At 40.5% G+C, this 20,806-nt stretch overlaps 1 protein-coding gene across 1 annotated transcript; it reads left to right on the top strand.

The window, feature by feature from the left end:
- Positions 1 to 2,304: 2,304 nt before the first annotated feature.
- LOC124124632 (collagen alpha-4(VI) chain-like) lies at positions 2,305 to 15,760 on the top strand. Its single transcript, XM_046487850.2, has 8 exons — positions 2,305 to 2,405; positions 3,966 to 4,613; positions 9,411 to 9,929; positions 10,667 to 10,693; positions 10,958 to 11,518; positions 11,702 to 11,737; positions 12,086 to 12,562; positions 14,008 to 15,760. Exons 1-8 carry the CDS (start codon positions 2,339 to 2,341, stop codon positions 14,547 to 14,549), a joined length of 2,877 nt encoding a protein of 958 aa, XP_046343806.2. The 5' UTR covers positions 2,305 to 2,338; the 3' UTR covers positions 14,550 to 15,760.
- The last annotated feature ends 5,046 nt before the right edge of the window (positions 15,761 to 20,806 follow it).

Consider the following 20,806-nt stretch of genomic DNA (forward strand, 5'->3'; position numbering starts at 1 on the left):
AAGACCCGGGCTCGATTCCCGACATGGGTACAATGTGTGAAGTCCATTTCTGGCGTCCCCCGCCATAATATTGCTGGAATATTGCTAGAAGCGAAAAACCATACTCACTCACTCACTTATCAAGCGGGAATGCAGCTTTTGTGCATGTTGTGTTTTGGCAGTTCACGTTCTGTAATCATGTTTTCTGTTGCAAATATATCGCCAAATGAGTTAGATACAGTGGTGTTATTTGTTTACTTTAAGGTAGCAGCCATCTGATCCTCGGTGTGTGTTGGAGATTGGGATAGGGATGGGAAGGGTCGGGGGGTTGGTTTGGGTGTTTTGTTTTTATTTAGGAGCTGTATTAACTATAAAATAAATACAAATAACGAACGTATCAAAGGTTGCTCTTTGAGCATACCCGACAAACCTACAAGGTTCTCAAATTTATCAATATTAAGTATGGCCTCATATTTACAATGAAAGGTTATAGTCAAGGTTTGGAAATATGTAATCACCCTATTGGAGTATGTAATACACCATGTCTGATTCTTGTTCTTGCAAAGTTAATCACAAATATAAATGCGCAATTGCACTGAAACTTTTCATTAGGATGCTGATTTGTTTCTACTTGTGTTCGAATCCGTTCTGAATAGGAAAGGGGCACAAGCTTCACAAGTAGCTGGACGTCGTCGCACTTTCTTCTCTGAACTAGATACCAGTGTTATTGGTGACACCAAATGGCGAGTGAGGGAAGTCAGACAACTAAACGAATGTCTCCAACTGGGCGAACGAAATAACCAATGAAACAACTCGATGGCTGCACATCTCATCTGGCGACTCAATCAGCCAACCTCGCCCCTTTCCGTAACCGCTAAAAAGACTCGGCTGTCCCCGGTACGGTAAACAGGCCTACGCCTAAACACGCTCGCGGATGCTCTTTATTGAACGTTGAGTGTTCGTCTGTGTTTAGTCTTCTATTGTCTTATATATACGAAGTTACTTATTTCAGAGTTTTTATTCTAAATCAAAAGCCATTTTATTTATTCATTTATTTATTATTTACCCCACTCCGCACCCCCTACCACCTTCCCCCATAAAGAATGACTAATCCCCAAACAACACAGGATACGTGATCTAGAGTGATCATGGCTGGCATTAAACTACGAACTACACACGGTCATCAAATAGTGCGTCAATCCTGTATCAAGTTGTTTCAACTAATGTTATGCTCGAGCTATGTAAACAATATAGAGATTTAGAATGGTGTATCTATCTAAACATAACATGAACATGGATTCATTGGATTATCTGTATATTATAGCTCACTACAGGTCGATCTCAGAAATCTGCTACAGACTCTCAATCTCCCACGATAGTGGAACACAACATACCGAGGGCTAGGCTTGTCAACGACGCCTTGAAGGTGTATACTATATGGTGCAACTATATTATAGCAAACGTTCGTTATACAAGTCCCTCCCACTATAACATACGTACGTTATACAGGTCTCTCCCACTATAACAAAAGTACGTTATACAAGTCTCTCCCACTATAACACGCGTACGTCATGTAAGACTCTCTCCCTATATAACATACGTACGTCATGCAAGTCTCATCCACTATAACACACGTACGTTATGCAAGTCCCTCCCACTATAACACAGGTACGTTATGCAAGTCTCACCCACTAAAACACACGTACGTTATGCAAGTCTCACCCACATTGACACGTACGTTATGTAAGTCTCCCCCCACTATAACACACGTACGTTATGCAAGTCTCTCCCACTATAACACACGTACGTTATGCAAGTCTCTCCCACTATAACACACGAACGTCATGTTAGTCTCTCCCACTATAACACACGTACGTTATGCAAGTCTCTCCCACTATAACACACGTACGTTATGCAAGTCCCTCCAACTATAACACACGTACGTTATGCAAGTCTCTCCCACTATAACACACGTACGTTATGCAAGTCCCTCCCACTATAACACACGTACGTTATGCAAGTCTCTCCCACTATAACACAGGTACGTCATGCAAGTCTCCCCCCACTATAACACACGTACGTTATGTAAGTCTCCCCCCCACTATAGCACACGTACGTTATGCAAGTCTCTCCCACTATAACACACGTACGTTATGCAAGTCTCTCCCACTATAACACACGTACGTTATGTAAGTCTCCCCCCACTATAGCACACGTACGTTATGCAAGTCTCTCCCACTATAACACACGTTTAGACGTGTTTGAAGTGAAATACATTACCCATTAATCAACTGCTCGAGTCCAGCAGTAAATCACATTCTCAAACAGGAACAGCGCATGTTTGAATTACTTGACAAACATGGGACACACTGTGCAGCGTATTGTCGTCATTCTTCTCACGAACGCCCTCTACAGTACAGAATTAGGTACGTCATTTAAGATAGCTTCATCAAGAGAATCCTTGCAATATTTCTCTTCTGTTTGTGAGTGAATGGGGGTGTAGAGTTTTACGCCGCTTTCAACAAAGCAGCAATGATAGGGCGACATGGGCAGTTGGCTTCACAACAGCCTGTCACGTGATATATCACGAGTTAACAAAACTGGAGCGCTCCCACGTGAAACACAACCACAATCACGAATTCCCAAACATGGAACTAGAAGATTCCCCCGCAGCGTTAATGGTTTTCTGAGTATATAGAGATGATTATTAGTATACAGGCATGTGTGTCACACTGCTTTTATGATATGAAGAATGCTTATATTTCCCGTGTGAGAGCGACCCGTGAAGATTCCGGGGTAGAATAGGTCTTCAGCAACCCATGCTTGCCGTAAAAGGCGACTATGCTTGTCGTAAAAGGCGACTAACGGCATCCTGTGGTCAGGCTCGCTGACTTGGTTGATGCATGTCATCGATCCCAATTGCGTGGATCGAGGCTCATGATATTAATCACTGGATTGTCTGGTCCAGACTCGATTATTTACAGACCGCCGTCATATAGCTGGAATATTGCTGAGTGCGTCGTTAAACAACAAAACAACCAACCAACCAACCGTGTGAGAGCGTGGTCAGGCATGAATTCTCACACGAGTTTCGTAAAATTAGTAGGAGACACATTCGAGTGCGAGCACTTCTTTTTAACTCATTATTTCTTTATCCGTCTGAGCTCCCGTTTAGAATAATGCACTGATCACGACAGACTACAACTGTCGAATGATGTCAACAATAACATTCCAGTGGCGTCAACAATGTCGTCCGGATGACGTAAACAATACGCTGGTGCGCGTGAAGCGTTATTTGCAGTATTTCAAACCCTTGGGTGACAAATGGCAATATCATATTGGAGCCGTCCTTTGTATTGAAGTTGGTAATTTATTAATGTGCTGGTGTATACCTTATGCACATCTTGGTAACACGTACTCTCTCTTCTCAATGTCGTCTTGGCATGATTATATACAGTAAACTACGATTATAACGAACTCAAAGGGACCGCTAATTTGGGTTCGTCATAATCGTAGTTCGTTATAAACACATATATACAGCATATATACAGCAAATGACTAGGGCAAAAAAAACCAGTCCGTTATTTCCGCCAGTTCGGTATAAGCGTGTTTGTTGTAAACGTATTTTACTGTATAAGGTATTGTATTTTTCTACTTGTCAGTACATTGCACACCTGTGCCTCGATATACTGGGGCGGGCTTATGACAATGTCTCCAGAAAGCCATGGTTGAGAATAGGTAGGGCTATAGTCCATGAGGGGCGGTCGGGTAGCCTAGTGGTTAAAGCGTTCGCTCGTCACGCGGAAGACCCGGGTTCGATTCCCGACATGGGTACAATGTGTGAAGCCCATTTCTGGTGTCCACCGCCGAAATATTGCTGGAATATTGCTAAAAGCGGCGTAAAACCATACTCACTCACTCACTATAGTCCATGAAAGAAAGCATCCAAATCTTTCCAATGTTCACAATGCATATTACTTTTGCAGATACCGAGTGCCGCAAAGATATTACTTTCGTAATGGAATACAAGTCATCACCTTGGGTAGGACATTTTTGGTGTAACGGAAACTGCAGGTACAACAGTGTATGTTCGTGCAATGCGAACTGTTGGTATAACAGGAACTGTCAGTATAACGGGGGCTGTTGGTATAACGGGAACTGTTGGCACATCTGGGACGGCTGCTGCTACTGCACGGAGGACTTCCTGGACGGCGTCCTTGACGTCAGTGACCTGACTGCTAACGTTCACGTACTCTTCAATGGTCATACATACGGTTATCAACTGACCTGGCCTCGGACAACAAGCGGCCAATGCGGAGCACAAAACTGGCACTCTCATCACCAGACTCTGTCCGGCCTTCTTCAGGTTGTGAGTGGTAATTTCATGACAGGAAGACCCGATGTTCCTGACGTGATCGTTCTTGTCGCTGAGAGCAAAACGTTAGACGTGAAGGATGACGTCGCAAAGTCTCTCCGTGACAACGGCATTCTTGTCGTTGTGGTCGGCGTTGGTGATGACGTAAACCGGTCGGAACTGCTGTTGTTAGCCACAGATGAAACGTATTTGTTGATGGTCCATGATAGACTCCAACTGAAGCATTCTATACCCAAGATCCGCGAGATGGCGTGCAGTTGTAAGTACTAACCCTAACCCTAGTCCTTACCCAACCCTAATCCTAATCCTAATCCTAATCCTAATCCTAACCCTAACATAACCCTAACCCTAACCCTTACCCTAACCCTTACCCTAACATTAATCCCAACCCTAACCCTAATCCTAATCCCAATCCTAACCCTGACCCTAACATAACCCTAACATAACCCTAACCCTAACCCTAACCCTAACCCTAATCCCAACCCTAACCCTAACCCTAACCCTAACCCTGACCCTGACCCTGACCCTGACCCTGACCCTAACCCTATTGCTTGTAAGGTTCACTGTTGGGGAAACCATTGATGTTTGCCTTGAACTCTAATCACAGAACTTCTCAACCGGAGTCGTTTGCCGTGATTTGAAATCTTCGTAGAAACAGCATGAACGATCATACCTCAAGCGTTGTGAAACCATCACTGAACAATATCAGGTGAAACCATCACTGAACTATACTGAGTCAAATTAAAAACTTCAAATTTTTAAAAGTAATCCCAAATATGACATACAACGGACAAATGTATCAGAGAAGGTAATTTTTAATCATTAATGTCCAAAGAAGGATTTTAATTAACGGTGGTAACCATAATTTGTTCCAAGTACCTACGGTATTCGGTAATAACATCAACAGTTTAAATCATCCAAGTCCCAAGCACGAGAATCTGATGGCACACAAGTTAAGTAGCGTGTATGGCAAACCATGTGCGTTGACAACTGCCACATAACGCCTCCGCATGGACCTTGTGATGCTTGTGAACACATGATTGGGAAGACGACGCCATTGTTGCTGCAAAATGGTGCCAAGATCTTGCAAATTCTGTGGTTGGTTCTGGAGAGTGCGCAGACTTCCCCCAAGACCATCCCAGACGTGTTCGATGGGATTGAGGTCGGGAGACCTTGACGGCCAGTCCATGACGTTGAATCCCGAATTCTGAAGGAAATCCCTTGTCAAAATTGCTGTGTGGGGTCTGGCATTGTCGTGGTGGAAGATCAAACCGGGTCCATGAGCTGCCATAAAAGGCGGAAGTTCTGCTGCCAGTACCTGATCGCGGTAAGCAGCAGCGTTGAGGTTGCCACGGATGACAAGAAGCCTGGAACGTGCATTGCCACCGAAAGCACCCCACACCATGACACTTCCGCCTCGAAGGTGAGCAGTTCTCAGACGGTTTCGAACAGTTTGCGCACTCAGTCTACCCCTAAACAGTTCATTTCTGGTTGATGTAGCCGTCAAAAATCGGTTACGGAGGTGACGTAAGACAATCTGACGATCCTCTGCATATGACGTCACACGTGGTCGACCTGGCCGAGGGCGATCAGCGGTGGTACCCGTTTGCTGTAGACGCGTCTGTAAATCATAAACTGTCCGTCGACTACAACCCATCGTCCTTGCGACTTCAGCTACGGACGTTCCCGTCTGCAACATGCCGATGGCACGTTCACGTTGCACATTTGAAAGGCGTGGCATGACAAATGGCCGTAAAGACTTTTGTTTTCTTGTGTTTTTCTTTTTTTGTTAATGACTGCTAACAAGTATGGCTGAAACACGTGCGGTATTATGGCCACGTGACCAGTTGCACGTGTAAAACTACTTTTGCCACTATAGTGCTGTGCACATGATTTTGATCGATTCACCTGCACAAAAGCGTGTGTTATCTGAAGACAATTATACGTGGCCATTACTGTTTAAATACACAATAAGGGCCAACAATGATAACTGGTCAAAATGTTAAAAGTTTAGGATTGTGAAGTTTTTAATTTCGTTCAGTATATATCAGGTTATTCAATTATTCAATATCAACATGCACATTATTTTGTTTCATAAACCGGGTTGGCAAACATCGGTGTAAAAACAAATAGAGCTCAAGAAATAACACACCAAGCGTCCCTAATCGCCTCCATTTACCTTGATAAATCATGTTTGTTTTTTCAGGAGTTGTAGACACATGCAGATCAGTAGGATAACCAAGGCCTCGTTACAGCAGAAATGTGTCATGCTGCCTTCAATATAGCCTCCCTTATCGCACTCTACTTTAAAATGTTAACGCTTGGGTTAAATATGTTAATCCAGATAATGAATGGGCAGAAAACCACCTTATATCATAGGTATGATAAATAGTCGTCTAACTGGCGACAGTTAGAAATTCACATTACTGAATAATATAGGCAATTTGCCAGTTCAAAACAAGATAACATGACTATGCAATACAGATACAATTAAACATACAATACAGATACAATACGTATACATTTAAAGATACATTTAAAGATACAATTCTGACACCAGGTAAATATAATGCAGATACAAACAGATACATTTGAAGATACAATGATGATACAATGCAGATACAATGCAAATACAATTAAAGATACATTGCTGATACCATGCAGATACAATACAGATACAATACATATACAATTAAAGATACAATGCTGACATCATTTAGATTCAGTGCTGATACCATGCAGATACAATGCAGATACACTACAGATACAATAAGGATACAATTAAAGATACGATGCTGTTACCATGCAGATACAATACGGATACAATACAGGTACAATTAAAGATACATTGCTGACATCATGTAGATACAATGCAGATACAATACAGATATCATTAAAGATACAATCCTGATATCATGTAGATACAATGCAGATACAATTAAAGATACAATTAAAAATACGATGATGTTACCATGTAGATACAATACAGATACGATACAGATACAATACAGATACAATTAAAGATACATTGCTGACATCATGTAAAGACAATGTAGATACAATACAGATACAATACAGATACAACACAGATACAATGAAAGATACATTGCTGACATCATGAAGATACAATACACATACAAGACCGATACAACATAGATACAATTAAAGATACATTGCTGACATCATGCAGATACAATGCAGATGCAATGCAGATACAATGCAGATAAAATACAGATACAACACAGATACAATTAAAGATACATTGCTGACATCATGAAGATACAATGCAGATACAATACAGATACAACATAGATACAATTAAAGATACATTGCTGACATCATGCAGATACAATGCAGATACAATACAGATACAATACAGATACAATACAGATACAACACAGATACAATGAAAGATACATTGCTGACATCATGAAGATACAATGCAGATACAATACAGATACAATACAGATACAATACAGATACAATACAGATACAACACAGATACAATTAAAGATACATTGCTGACATCATGCATATACAATGCAGATACAATGCAGATACAATACAGATACAATACAGATACAATACAGATACAACATAGATACAATTAAAGATACATTGCTGACATCATACAGATACCATGCAGATGCAATGCAGATACAATGCAGATACAACATAGATACAATTAAAGATACATTGCTGACATCATGAAGATACAATGCAGATACAATACAGATACAATGCAGATACAATACAAATACAATACAGATTCATTTAAAGATACATTGCTGACTTCATGTAGACACAATGCAGATACAATACAGATACAATACAGATACAATTAAAGATACATTGCTGACATCATGCAGATACAATACAGATACAATACAGATACAATACAGATACAATACAGACACAACATAGATACAATTAAAGATACATTGCTGACATCATGAAGATACAATGCAGATACAATGCAGATACAATACAGACACAACATAGATACAATTAAAGATACATTGCTTACATCATGAAGATACAATGCAGATACAATGCAGATACAATACAGACACAACATAAATACAATTAAAGATACATTGCTGACATCATGAAGATACAATGCAGATACAATGCAGATACAATACAGACACAACATAGACACAATTAAATATACATTGCTGACATTATGAAGATACAATGCAGATACAATACAGATATAATGCAGACAAAATGCAGATACAATACAGATACAACACATATACAATGCAGATACAATACAGATACAATACAGATACAATACAGATACAATGCAGATACAATACAGATACAATGCAGATAAAATACAGATACAATGCAGATACAATGCAGATACAATACAGACACAACATAGATACAATAAAAGATACATTGCTGACATCATGTAGACACAATGCAGATACAATACAGATACAATACAGATACAATACAGATACAACATAGATACAATTAAAGATACATTGCTGACATCATGTAGACACAATGCAGCTACAATGAAGATCAAGATTAACCAACCACAATCTCAGAAGTTTTGCATCAATTTTGGTTTCATTTACTTACGACACAAATGCAAATGAGTGAGTGAGTGAGTGAGTGAGTGAGTGAGTGAGTTTGGTTTAACACCGCTTTTATCAGTATTACAGTTATATCGCGACGTGACAGCTTAATATCCGAGGAAAGGCCGAAGTGATGCAGGTCTCAGACGTTTACTACTTCGGTGAAACCCACGAGCACGGGTATGGTGCTGACAAACCTAGAAACATAATCGGGGCGAACCGGAATTCGAACCAACAATCATAGGTGTCTGGCGTGCCCTAGGGACGCAACTGTGCAGAGCGAATCGCACTGGCCCATACGTGCCCCCGACCGTCAATGCTAACTGAGGGGAAAACGACTCGTTTAAAATGATTTCTGAAAGAGCAGGAGTCCGAGACGTGACACATCGAATTCTATACCATCACTCTGTGTTTCCAAATAACAAGTTACATTGTCATGAATGCATTATATTTATTTTTATCAGCATGTCAGAAAGATGTTACCTTTGTTATGGCTTGGGACGAAGTCTCTCCTGGTCGCCAATCCTTGGGGTGGTGCTCTGGGGGGCTTGTATCCGAGTTCGTCAAGACTATCGACAACCAGCTGGAGGTGACCTCAGTCGACTGGTTGCCAGATGGCAACGCCAATGGCTGTCAAATGAACTGGCGAGACTTCTCCACCAACTGCTCCTGCCACAAGTCGCAATGGCCGGAATTAAGTCCTTCTCTGCTTTTTGAAAACATCATTAACAGATTCTCGAACCTCAGACCGGAATATCCGAATGTGGTCGTCTTAATCACCGACAGGCGTGTTGGATTTTCTATTGGAGATACACAAATATTTCGTGACAACAATGTTCTTGTGGTGACAGTGGAGATTGGAAACACCGGAAGTCAAGAAGAGTTACGGGCCTTGGCGACATCCAGCAACGTTTCCTTCACCTTGGAGAACTGGAGTTCCCTGACAGGGCTCATCCCGGAACTCAGGCACCTTGTATGCCACGGTATGTCAACCCTCAAATACTAGTACGTGACGGTTTTAAAGGTATATCTAATGTCACACCTCGTATGCCACAGTATATCATTGCACATGTCTCGCTTGTTCATATAATTTGACAATAATGTCTTTCTGAAATAACTTTATGCTACATGAACTACCACCCAACATAACTATAGATTCTTCCATGAAATTGACTGGTCAATCAGAGGTATCAAACCACGATTACCACCTCTGATTGAAACTGCCGATTTGACGACCGTGTCACCTCGGAAGCTAATATGTATAGAAAAGTATTTCATTGTCGGTAGGCATTACCAAATAATTACATGTACAAAATAGGTTACAAAATATGAATTTGCCGAACTCTGTATCTCGGCTAACCCACGAGCACGGGTATGGTGCTGACAAACCTAGAAACATTATCAGGGTGAACCGGGATTCGAATCATAGGTTTCTGGCATCCCCAAGGGACGCAACTCTGCACAGTGAATCGCGGCGCCTTAGACGACTGTGCCACCCGTGCCCCCACCTATCGATTAAACCGCGCAAACTTTGAATCCTCACGACCCAGTATGTTTATCTCCTAAATATATATGTATAAACATATCATATAAGTAAATGCATCAAATCGATGGTAATCTGACACGGCATTGAGTCGAAATATGAGTATATTTGATGGATAAGCTTAAAGTTGTTAGAATTTGACGTGTTTTGAATACAAAAATTGTTTTTAATCGACAGATTCATCAATTCAGCCGAAGATTGTAGGTAAGATTTAGCAGCTGATTTACAGATTTCATCTCAATGTAACACAGGAAAAGCGTATTCATCTGGATGTTTCATAATTCGACTTCAGTTTGAAAAGCTTCAACCTTTTCAAATGTCGGTGGGGTCTTCAATATGATACATGTGGTTAACCTGTGAATCAGGATCGATCTGAATATCGGTTATCCTTGATACTTGCGCTATACCTTACGTGTATCCTCATTCATTTCTAACTGTAACACATTTCTCTGCTGTGTCTATTGTCAGCGTGTGGAGACAGCAGGATAGACGTCACCATCCTCGTTGACCTCTCGCACAGCATGACGGGATATGTTCCATCCATGAAGACGTTCTTGACGACGTTCCTGACGACGCTCAGCGTCACAGACAAGGACCAACACGTGACCTTGATAACATTCTCGTCAAATGTCAAAGTTGTCGTGGAGAACAGTGTCAACATATCTGACCTCCTCGCCGCCATCAACGACCTGAAACCTCAGATGGGAGTGTCTGATATGTCCGGAGCTTTAACTGAGGCCTTTTATGTCGTGAAGAGGTCACCTCGGCTTTATATGGACACTGGTCAGTCTTGTCCAGCATTGGCGGCTCTTATTCTGTCCGACGGCTTGTCTCAGAGTAGATCTGATGTTCTGAAAGCAGCAACGAACTTAAAACGTGTCGGTGTCAGGATTTCCCTGCTGTCATTTGGAGTCGAGAGTACAGTCTACGAAAACGAGGCTATAACCTCGAACCATTACACGTTTCATTCTTTTAACCGGTCCATGAACTCTACCCTCCTGAATGAACTACACTCCGACATTGTGAATGGTGAGCGACATTTCGTCCATTTGTAAGTACGTTCATTAGTGTATGAGATCATATTAAGTTTACGAAAATAAAGTTCTGTCATGCAATTAACACAAAATATAATTGATAGCACCTCAAAACACTTCATCGTGACGTTTTAATGTACTTCTCTTCATATGATATTCATGTTTACCATTTCAACAGGAACGAGTGAGGTCCAGTCCTCCGTAGCTGGAAGTGGTGAGTTCAAACTGCATATGCACAATAGTTGTCATTTCCTGTAGCTTCAGGGGCGGTCGAGTAGCCTAGTGGTTAAAGCGTCCTCTCATCCCACCGAAGACCCGGGTTCTATTCCCGACATAGGTACAATGTCTGATGTTCCCGGCCGGCCGTGATATTGCTCGAATATTGGTATAAGCCGGGTAAAACCATACTCACTCATACTCACTCACTCACTGTAATTACAGACATTCGATATAAAAATCATGTTCCTATAACAAAATAGTTATTCAATAACTATTCTTGCATTATTTTATGAAGAAACTTAGGCTTGATATATGTTTGAGGTGGATTAATATTTGTTTTCAGATTGCGGCTATGAACCAGCCAACGTTACGTTCATATTCAATGTTCAAAGTGAAGATTTCATTCAGACGTACGTGGGAGAATTTGTAAACTTTACCAAGCCATTATCCAATCATCCACATATCAGTGTTTTGCATCCTTTCCACATTTCCTCTACGTTACCAAATGACGTGAGATCTCACAAAACTGTCAGCTCCACCTTATTAGAAATGCTTGAGGAGGTCAAGTTCCCGACTGACGTCAACGGCGCGACTTGCGTCATCATCGTCAGTGACGAGAAAGTGACAGCGCCTGCGCCCCTCTTCCGGCAAATATGGCGTCTTGCTGACACGGGGTCAAAGGTTATGTCAGTTGGAGTTGGCGATGATGTCAACAATTACGTGACAGAGCGAATTGCTTCAGTGCCAAGATATGCCTTTTCTTCAAGATCCGTTTGGGACATCGACATCCCACAGAACATGTGGAGCAGGTATTGTGAAGGTAAATGTAGGTGAAACTATTGTCAATGTGAAATAAATAAATTTTCGTTGTGTTCATTGAAATTCCTGTATTCTGATTAGCTGAATTGGTCACGTGTTTTTGCATTCATTTCCCAATGAATGTAAAACATTAAGCCACGCCGACCGAGGCGCACTACTTTTATTACTTTGGAATGTCGGGGAATCCCAATATTACAGTCGAGTGAATTCCCTTCATGTACAGGACATTTAGCGACTTACATGCATATTCATTGTCCAAAAAACCCTTTGAAACCGAAGGCCGAGAATGAATGAAACAGCAAACGTGCAGGCTCGCTCGCCTGTTTTTTTCCCGCTCGCCTCGGTTCAACTTTCATGTCTTCGGGTTTCCTTTCGAACTAGCATTTTTCCAACTGTGTTTTACCGTAATCAGGGAAGTAATGTTTGAATCTGGCGGTAACTGACCATGTTATTTGAAACAGCCGCCTTCTCCCGGACATATTTCTTCCAGTTCGTTACAGTCTGACTGTTGCAGTTCTTTTCGCCTCTTGTCTTAACTGACAGGTCCAATGAACATTGTTTTGATCCTGCTCTCCGTTGATTGGCAACTGACAGTGTAGGCGTGTCAAGTTATGTGCATAAATTAAACAATCACCTGATTCATGTCACGCCACAGTATGTATTCCTACACCTGGAATGTTTATCAATCTCGTCATTTTTGTGTTTTTTGATATATACAACTGTTTTTGGTTAAACTATTTAGATAAAACATGTTTAATGCTGTCGAATTTAATTATAAGCATTGACTGTGTATTTTTTTCCAATGTGCAAATGCGCTACGCGGATTCATACAGTTTGCACATTGGTTTTTCGATTCATACCTCAATGAACCGAAAAAAATACACAGTTAATCCCTAATTGAATATATACCGTATTCGATGTAAGAAGCGCGTAGGGCGCTCTCAAAAGTAAGAAATAGAGAGCTCTTATTAGAATATTAATTTGGTAAAAAAAACAGAGTTGAAAGATCGTCAATTTCGTGGTTTAGGCTAACAGCCTGAAATGTTTATGTACGACGGATATATTTTTTCAGAATGTAATTGCCCATAATTAAGGGTGCATATAACACACGAGTGCCTATTATATACGAATAAATAAGTCTTGTGTACATTGATCAATCGGAAGGGGTGCTAATTGGGATTGTTCACTAGCCAATATATTAGCAAATATCGATGTGGGCGCTTATTAGAGCGGGGCGCAATTTACGTCTAATACGGTAGTTATAACTAGGATGTAATTCTCTTTTTTTTCAACTCGTGCTTGTTAATAAAGGTACATTGACTGCTTTAGACTGTGGGCTCGCCTCCACCATCGCTTTATAATGAAAACTATAAGTTTGATGTAAAGTCTCTCCCTCTCTGACTGGGATGAGGGAGTTTCTCTGTACCGCTCTATCTGCTGTTCCAGCATGTGGCTTCACTCCTGCCATCGATCTGGTGTTCCTCGTGGAGGCAAGCACTCAGACATTCTCTCCATGGAACGACGTCCTCAACTTCCTCATTGGCGCCTCCGACAACTTCCCCGTCGGCAGACACAACGTCATGGTCAGCGTGGTCACATTTGGTCAACAGACGGTGTCCCAGATCCGGTTTAACAGCTACACCAACAAGATGGAGCTGTTCAGATCCATCCGAAGTCTCCAGCCTCGGAGAGGGCCCGCTGATCTCTCAACAGTCCTGCAGGATGTGGACTCCTTGTTTGCAGGTGCCCGCGGAGGAAGACCTGAAGCCAAAAAGGTCGCAGTCCTTGTCATGGCGCAGATGATAACACGCGTCAACAGTACTGGTGAGAACACTCATGTTATCCTGCTGGATATTGGTGACAAGATAAATTATTCTCCATCCAAGTTTGTAAAGAGTTCTGATATTTATATACAGACAAGAGGGGCAGATGATCTGGCGAGGTACAGCCGAGACCTGCGTGGTATTGTATGCAGCAATGAACCATGAATAAGGACCATGCTCACAAATGTGATAAACACCAAGCATCCTAATATCGGTTGAGGTAAAGAGTTTCTTTAAAGGAAATATTGTCTGAACAATAACTTTGGATTGTTTTAATAAGTTCCTGACAATATAGACAATGTGTGTTTGACATTATGTATTCTTGTTATACGATCCTAAGTGGATAAGCTTTTAGCAGACCCTTGTTGAGATTTGATCAAAGTTTTATGGTAGAATGTATTGACGTTGTCAACATTTAGTGTGTGGAATACCTGAGCGATATTCCTGTTATATGACCAGTTGCATGAGTAAGTGAGTATTTTCGTCATATGTGTATGAAACAGATAGGCACACGAATGCCATGAATAGTGAATATCGTTGTTTGAAAAGCCCATATAGAAATCATATATAGCATGCAAGACATGAGCAGTGAATATCGTGTTATAACGCACTGACTCTGCGCCAACCTGTCCTTGCCTATTTATGTCGAGCACCAGACAGGGTAACAACAAGTACCATCTTTTGAAGTCTTTTGGTATGGCGCAGCCTGGGATCTGAGTCAGTGTGCTGTGTCTGAGTGGGGTATTCATGTTAAACTAAGGTATGGTATCTTAGTGGGCTAGCACTATAAAATGTGCATTGGTCCTGACTAGTTCAAGAGGACATGCGCACACACACACACACACACACACTATTGTGGGATCGAGCCCCGAACGCAGACGCTCTACCTCTACTCCACGGAGGCGATCTCGTGTTATAATGCACCTATGTAGGAACATATATAGTAACATGATGTTGTTTGTTGTTTAACGCCGTACTCAGTAATATTATAGCTATATGACGGCGGTCTGTAAATAATCGAGTCTGGATATGACAATCCAGTGATTGACATCATGAGCATCGATCCACGCAATTGGGATTGATGACTTGTATCAACCAGACTATGCCTAGCGATAAGCATAGTCTCCTTTTACGGCAAGCATGAGTTGCTCAAGACCTTTTCTATCCCGGATCTTCACGAGTCATTGTAATGTGTGTGACATGAGTAGTGGACATCGTGTTATAACACACCTATATAGGAAGCATATAATTACATTATTTTGTGACTTGCTTTTTGATTGTACTGCTTAATTGTTGTTTTACCTGTAATGCCCTGTATTACCTATCATGCCCTGCATTACCTCTAATGCCCTGTATTTCCTATCATGCCCTGTATTACCTACCATGCCCTGTATTACCTCTAATGCCCTGTATTACCTATCATGCCCTGTTTTACCTCTAATGCCCTGTATTACCTACCATGCCCTGTATTACCTCTAATGCCCTGTATTACCTATCATGCCCTGCATTACCTCTAATGCCCTGTATTTCCTATCATGCCCTGTATTACCTACCATGCCCTGTATTACCTCTAATGCCCTGTATTACCTATCATGCCCTGTATTTCCTAATATGCCCTGTGTGACCTCTAATGCCCTGTATTTCCTATCATGCCCTGTATTACCTACCATGCCAAGTATTACCTCTAATGCCCTGTATTACCTACCATGCCCTGTATTTCCTATCATGCCCTGTATTACCTACCATGCCCTGTATTACTTCTAATGCCCTGTATTACCTACCATGGTCTGTATTACCTCTAATGCCCTGTATTACCTACCATGCCCTGTTTTACCTCATACGCCCTGTACTACCTATCATGCCCTGTATTACCTACCATGCCCTGTATTACCTACCATGCCCTGTATTACCTCTAATGCCCTGTATTACCTATCATGCCCTGTTTTATCTCTAATGCCCTGTATTACCTACCATGCCCTGTATTACCTCTTATGCCCTGTATTACCTATCATGCCCTGTTTTACCTCTAATGCCCTGTATTACCTACAATTCCCTGTATTACCTACCATGCCCTGTATTACCTCTAATGCCCTGTATTACCTACCATGCCCTGTATTACCTCTTATGCCCTGTATTACCTATCATGCCCTGTATTAATCTAATGCCCTGTATTACCTACAATTCCCTGTATTACCTACCATGCCCTGTATTACCTCTAATGCCCTGTATTACCTACCATGCCCTGTATTACCTCTAATGCCCTGTATTACCTATCATGCCCTGTATTAATCTAATGCCCTGTATTACGTCTAATGCCCCGTATTTCCTATTATGCCCTGTATTACCTACCATGCCCTGTATTACCTCTAATGCCCTGTATTACCTACCATGCCCTGTATTACCTCTAATGCCCTGTATTACCTATCATGCCCTGTTTTACCTCTAATGCCCTGTATTACCTACCATGCCCTGTATTACCTACCATGCCATGTATTACCTCTAATGCCCTGTATTACCTATCATGCCCTGTTTTACCTCTAATGCCCTGTATTACCTACCATGCCCTGTATTACCTACCATGCCCTGTATTACCTCTAATGCCCTGTATTACCTACCATGCCCTGTATTAACTCTAATGCCCTGTATTACCTATCATGCTCTGTTTTACCTCTAATGCATTGTATTACCTATCATGCCCTGTATTATCTCTAATGCCCTGTATTACCTCTAATCCATGTAGTTTGCAAAATAATCCATCGTGCCATTTTCTATCGAATATGTTTTCCTTCTCAATGAAAGGAGCACAAACTATAGTCCCTTTGTGTGTAATATCGATTGCCTTCTATCAAAGTAAATACTGACATAATATCTCCGTGTTCTTTTCTAAACCCAAACTGTAGCTTATTTGGAAAATCGGGGTTAATACGTTTCAGCAAGAGTTTTTCAAAGGGCTTGCTGAGATATGATGTCAAAGTAATGTCACTATAATTTCAAGGATCAGATTTATCACGTTTCGTCAATGAAGGATATAATGCACAGTGTAGGAAACATTATAACGTGTAGGACATGGATAGTGAATATCGTGTAATAATGCACCAATGTAGGAAACATATTGTAACATGTATGCCATGAGTAGTGAATATCATGTTATAACGCACAGTGTAGGAAACATAATAACGTGTAGGACATGGATAGTGAATATCGTGTAATAATGCACCAATGTAGGAAACATATTGTAACATGTATGCCATGAGTAGTGAATATCATGTTATAACGCACAGTGTAGGAAACATAATAACGTGTAGGACATGGATAGTGAATATCGTGTAATAATGCACCAATGTAGGAAAAATATTGTAACATGTATGCCATGAGTAGTGAATATCGTGTTATAACGCACAGTGTAGGAAACATAATAACGTGTAGGACATGGATAGTGAATATCGTGTAATAATGCACCAATGTAGGAAACATATAGTAACATGTATGCCATGAGTAGTGAATATCATGTTATAACGCACAGTGTAGGAAACATAATAACGTGTAGGACATGGATAGTGAATATCGTGTAATAATGCACCAATGTAGGAAACATATTGTAACATGTATGCCATGAGTAGTGAATATCGTGTTATAACGCACAGTGTAGGAAACATAATAACGTGTAGGACATGGATAGTGAATATCGTGTAATAATGCACCAATGTAGGAAACATATTGTAACATGTATGCCATGAGTAGTGAATATCGTGTTATAACGCACAGTGTAGGAAACATAATAACGTGTAGGACATGGATAGTGAATATCGTGTAATAATGCACCAATGTAGGAAACATATTTTTGTAACATGTATGCCATGAGTAGTGAATATCATGTTATAACGCACAGTGTAGGAAACATAATAATGTGTAGGACATGGATAGTGAATATCGTGTAATAATGCAACCAATGTAGGAAACATATTGTAACATGTATGCCATGAGTAGTGAATATCATGTTATAACGCACAGTGTAGGAAACATAATAACGTGTAGGACATGGATAGTGAATATCGTGTAATAATGCACCAATGTAGGAAACATATTGTAACATGTATGCCATGAGTAGTGAATATCGTGTTATAACGCACAGTGTAGGAAACATAATAACGTGTAGGACATGGATAGTGAATATCGTGTAATAATGCACCAATGTAGGAAACATATTGTAACATGTATGCCATGAGTAGTGAATATCATGTTATAACGCACAGTGTAGGAAACATAATAACGTGTAGGACATGGATAGTGAATATCGTGTAATAATGCACCAATGTAGGAAACATATTTTTGTAACATGTATGCCATGAGTAGTGAATATCATGTTATAACGCACAGTGTAGGAAACATAATAACGTGTAGGACATGGATAGTGAATATCGTGTAATAATGCAACCAATGTAGGAAACATATTGTAACATGTATGCCATGAGTAGTGAATATCGTGTTATAACGCACAGTGTAGGAAACATAATAACGTGTAGGACATGGATAGTGAATATCGTGTAATAATGCACCAATGTAGGAAACATATTGTAACATGTATGCCATGAGTAGTGAATATCGTGTTATAACGCACAGTGTAGGAAACATAATAACGTGTAGGACATGGATAGTGAATATCGTGTAATAATGCACCAATGTAGGAAACATATTGTAACATGTATGCCATGAGTAGTGAATATCATGTTATAACGCACAGTGTAGGAAACATAATAACGTGTAGGACATGGATAGTGAATATCGTGTAATAATGCACCAATGTAGGAAACATATTTTTGTAACATGTATGCCATGAGTAGTGAATATCATGTTATAACGCACAGTGTAGGAAACATAATAACGTGTAGGACATGGATAGTGAATATCGTGTAATAATGCAACCAATGTAGGAAACATATTGTAACATGTATGCCATGAGTAGTGAATATCATGTTATAACGCACAGTGTAGGAAACATAATAACGTGTAGGACATGGATAGTGAATATCGTGTAATAATGCACCAATGTAGGAAACATATTGTAACATGTATGCCATGAGTAGTGAATATCGTGTTATAACGCACAGTGTAGGAAACATAATAACGTGTAGGACATGGATAGTGAATATCGTGTAATAATGCACCAATGTAGGAAACATATTGTAACATGTATGCCATGAGTAGTGAATATCATGTTATAACGCACAGTGTAGGAAACATAATAACGTGTAGGACATGGATAGTGAATATCGTGTAATAATGCACCAATGTAGGAAACATATTGTAACATGTATGCCATGAGTAGTGAATATCGTGTTATAACGCACAGTGTAGGAAACATAATAACGTGTAGGACATGGATAGTGAATATCGTTTAATAATGCACCAATGTAGGAAACATATTTCAACATGTATGCCATGAGTAGTGAATATCATGTTATAACGCACAGTGTAGGAAACATAATAACGTGTAGGACATGGATAGTGAATATCGTGTAATAATGCACCAATGTAGGAAACATATAGTAACATGTATGCCATGAGTAGTGACTATCGTGTTGTGAAACGTCAATGAAGGAAACATACCATGATATGCACAACACATTTTGGTTACCAGGAATAAGTGCGTTTATAATGACAATTCAACACAAAACTTGCAACAACGATTTAATACCTGACTGTACATGTACATGACTGAGTATCAGTCATGCCCAGCTAGGGAATCGATTCGCCTTGCCCAACTGACAACCTTCCCAAGCATTTGGTATAAACACAGGAGAATCGACTACATGTACCTGACTTATGTGTATCTGACTGAGCATCGGTCAGGCCCAAGCTGTTGGGATCAAGTGTCGAGAGTCATACATTGAACACAAGGATTTCGACAATTAACTACACATCTATCATTCTACATGTACACTACAGATTGAACGCATTAGATGCTAAATACCATGGAGGTCAAGCCTGACCTGTGTTTTGACAACAGGCATCCAATGCATCCCATCCTAATGACTGCAGGGGTAAATATACCCAAAATCGGAGTAAATTGCTTGTCATTGATTATGAAACCTGTACAAGATGGCTGACCTTGAAGCGTTGTTGCACATGCTCGTACTTGGCATGCTGGGAAGTTGCCTTATCTAAGTTACTATAAATAGCTCACGCATGATACATGTATGTATTACTGACGTTTGTCTGACTGTAGATTCTTATAATAATATTAATACATAACCGGGTGGTTAGTGTTACACTTATCCGGTAATAAAACTGCAAGAAGGTTGTATTCTTGCTATTAATGTTGACTTTATGTTTACCTGATACTGACACCATAGAATATAATTAATGACGTGCCAATACCGAACGTTGTTGGAATCAATCCCAACATAAAATATACTTGTATG

The sequence above is a fragment of the Haliotis rufescens genome, unplaced genomic scaffold (assembly GCF_023055435.1).
Source record: "Haliotis rufescens isolate VD_foot unplaced genomic scaffold, xgHalRufe1.0.p SCAF_72, whole genome shotgun sequence".
NCBI lineage: Eukaryota > Metazoa > Mollusca > Gastropoda > Lepetellida > Haliotidae > Haliotis > Haliotis rufescens.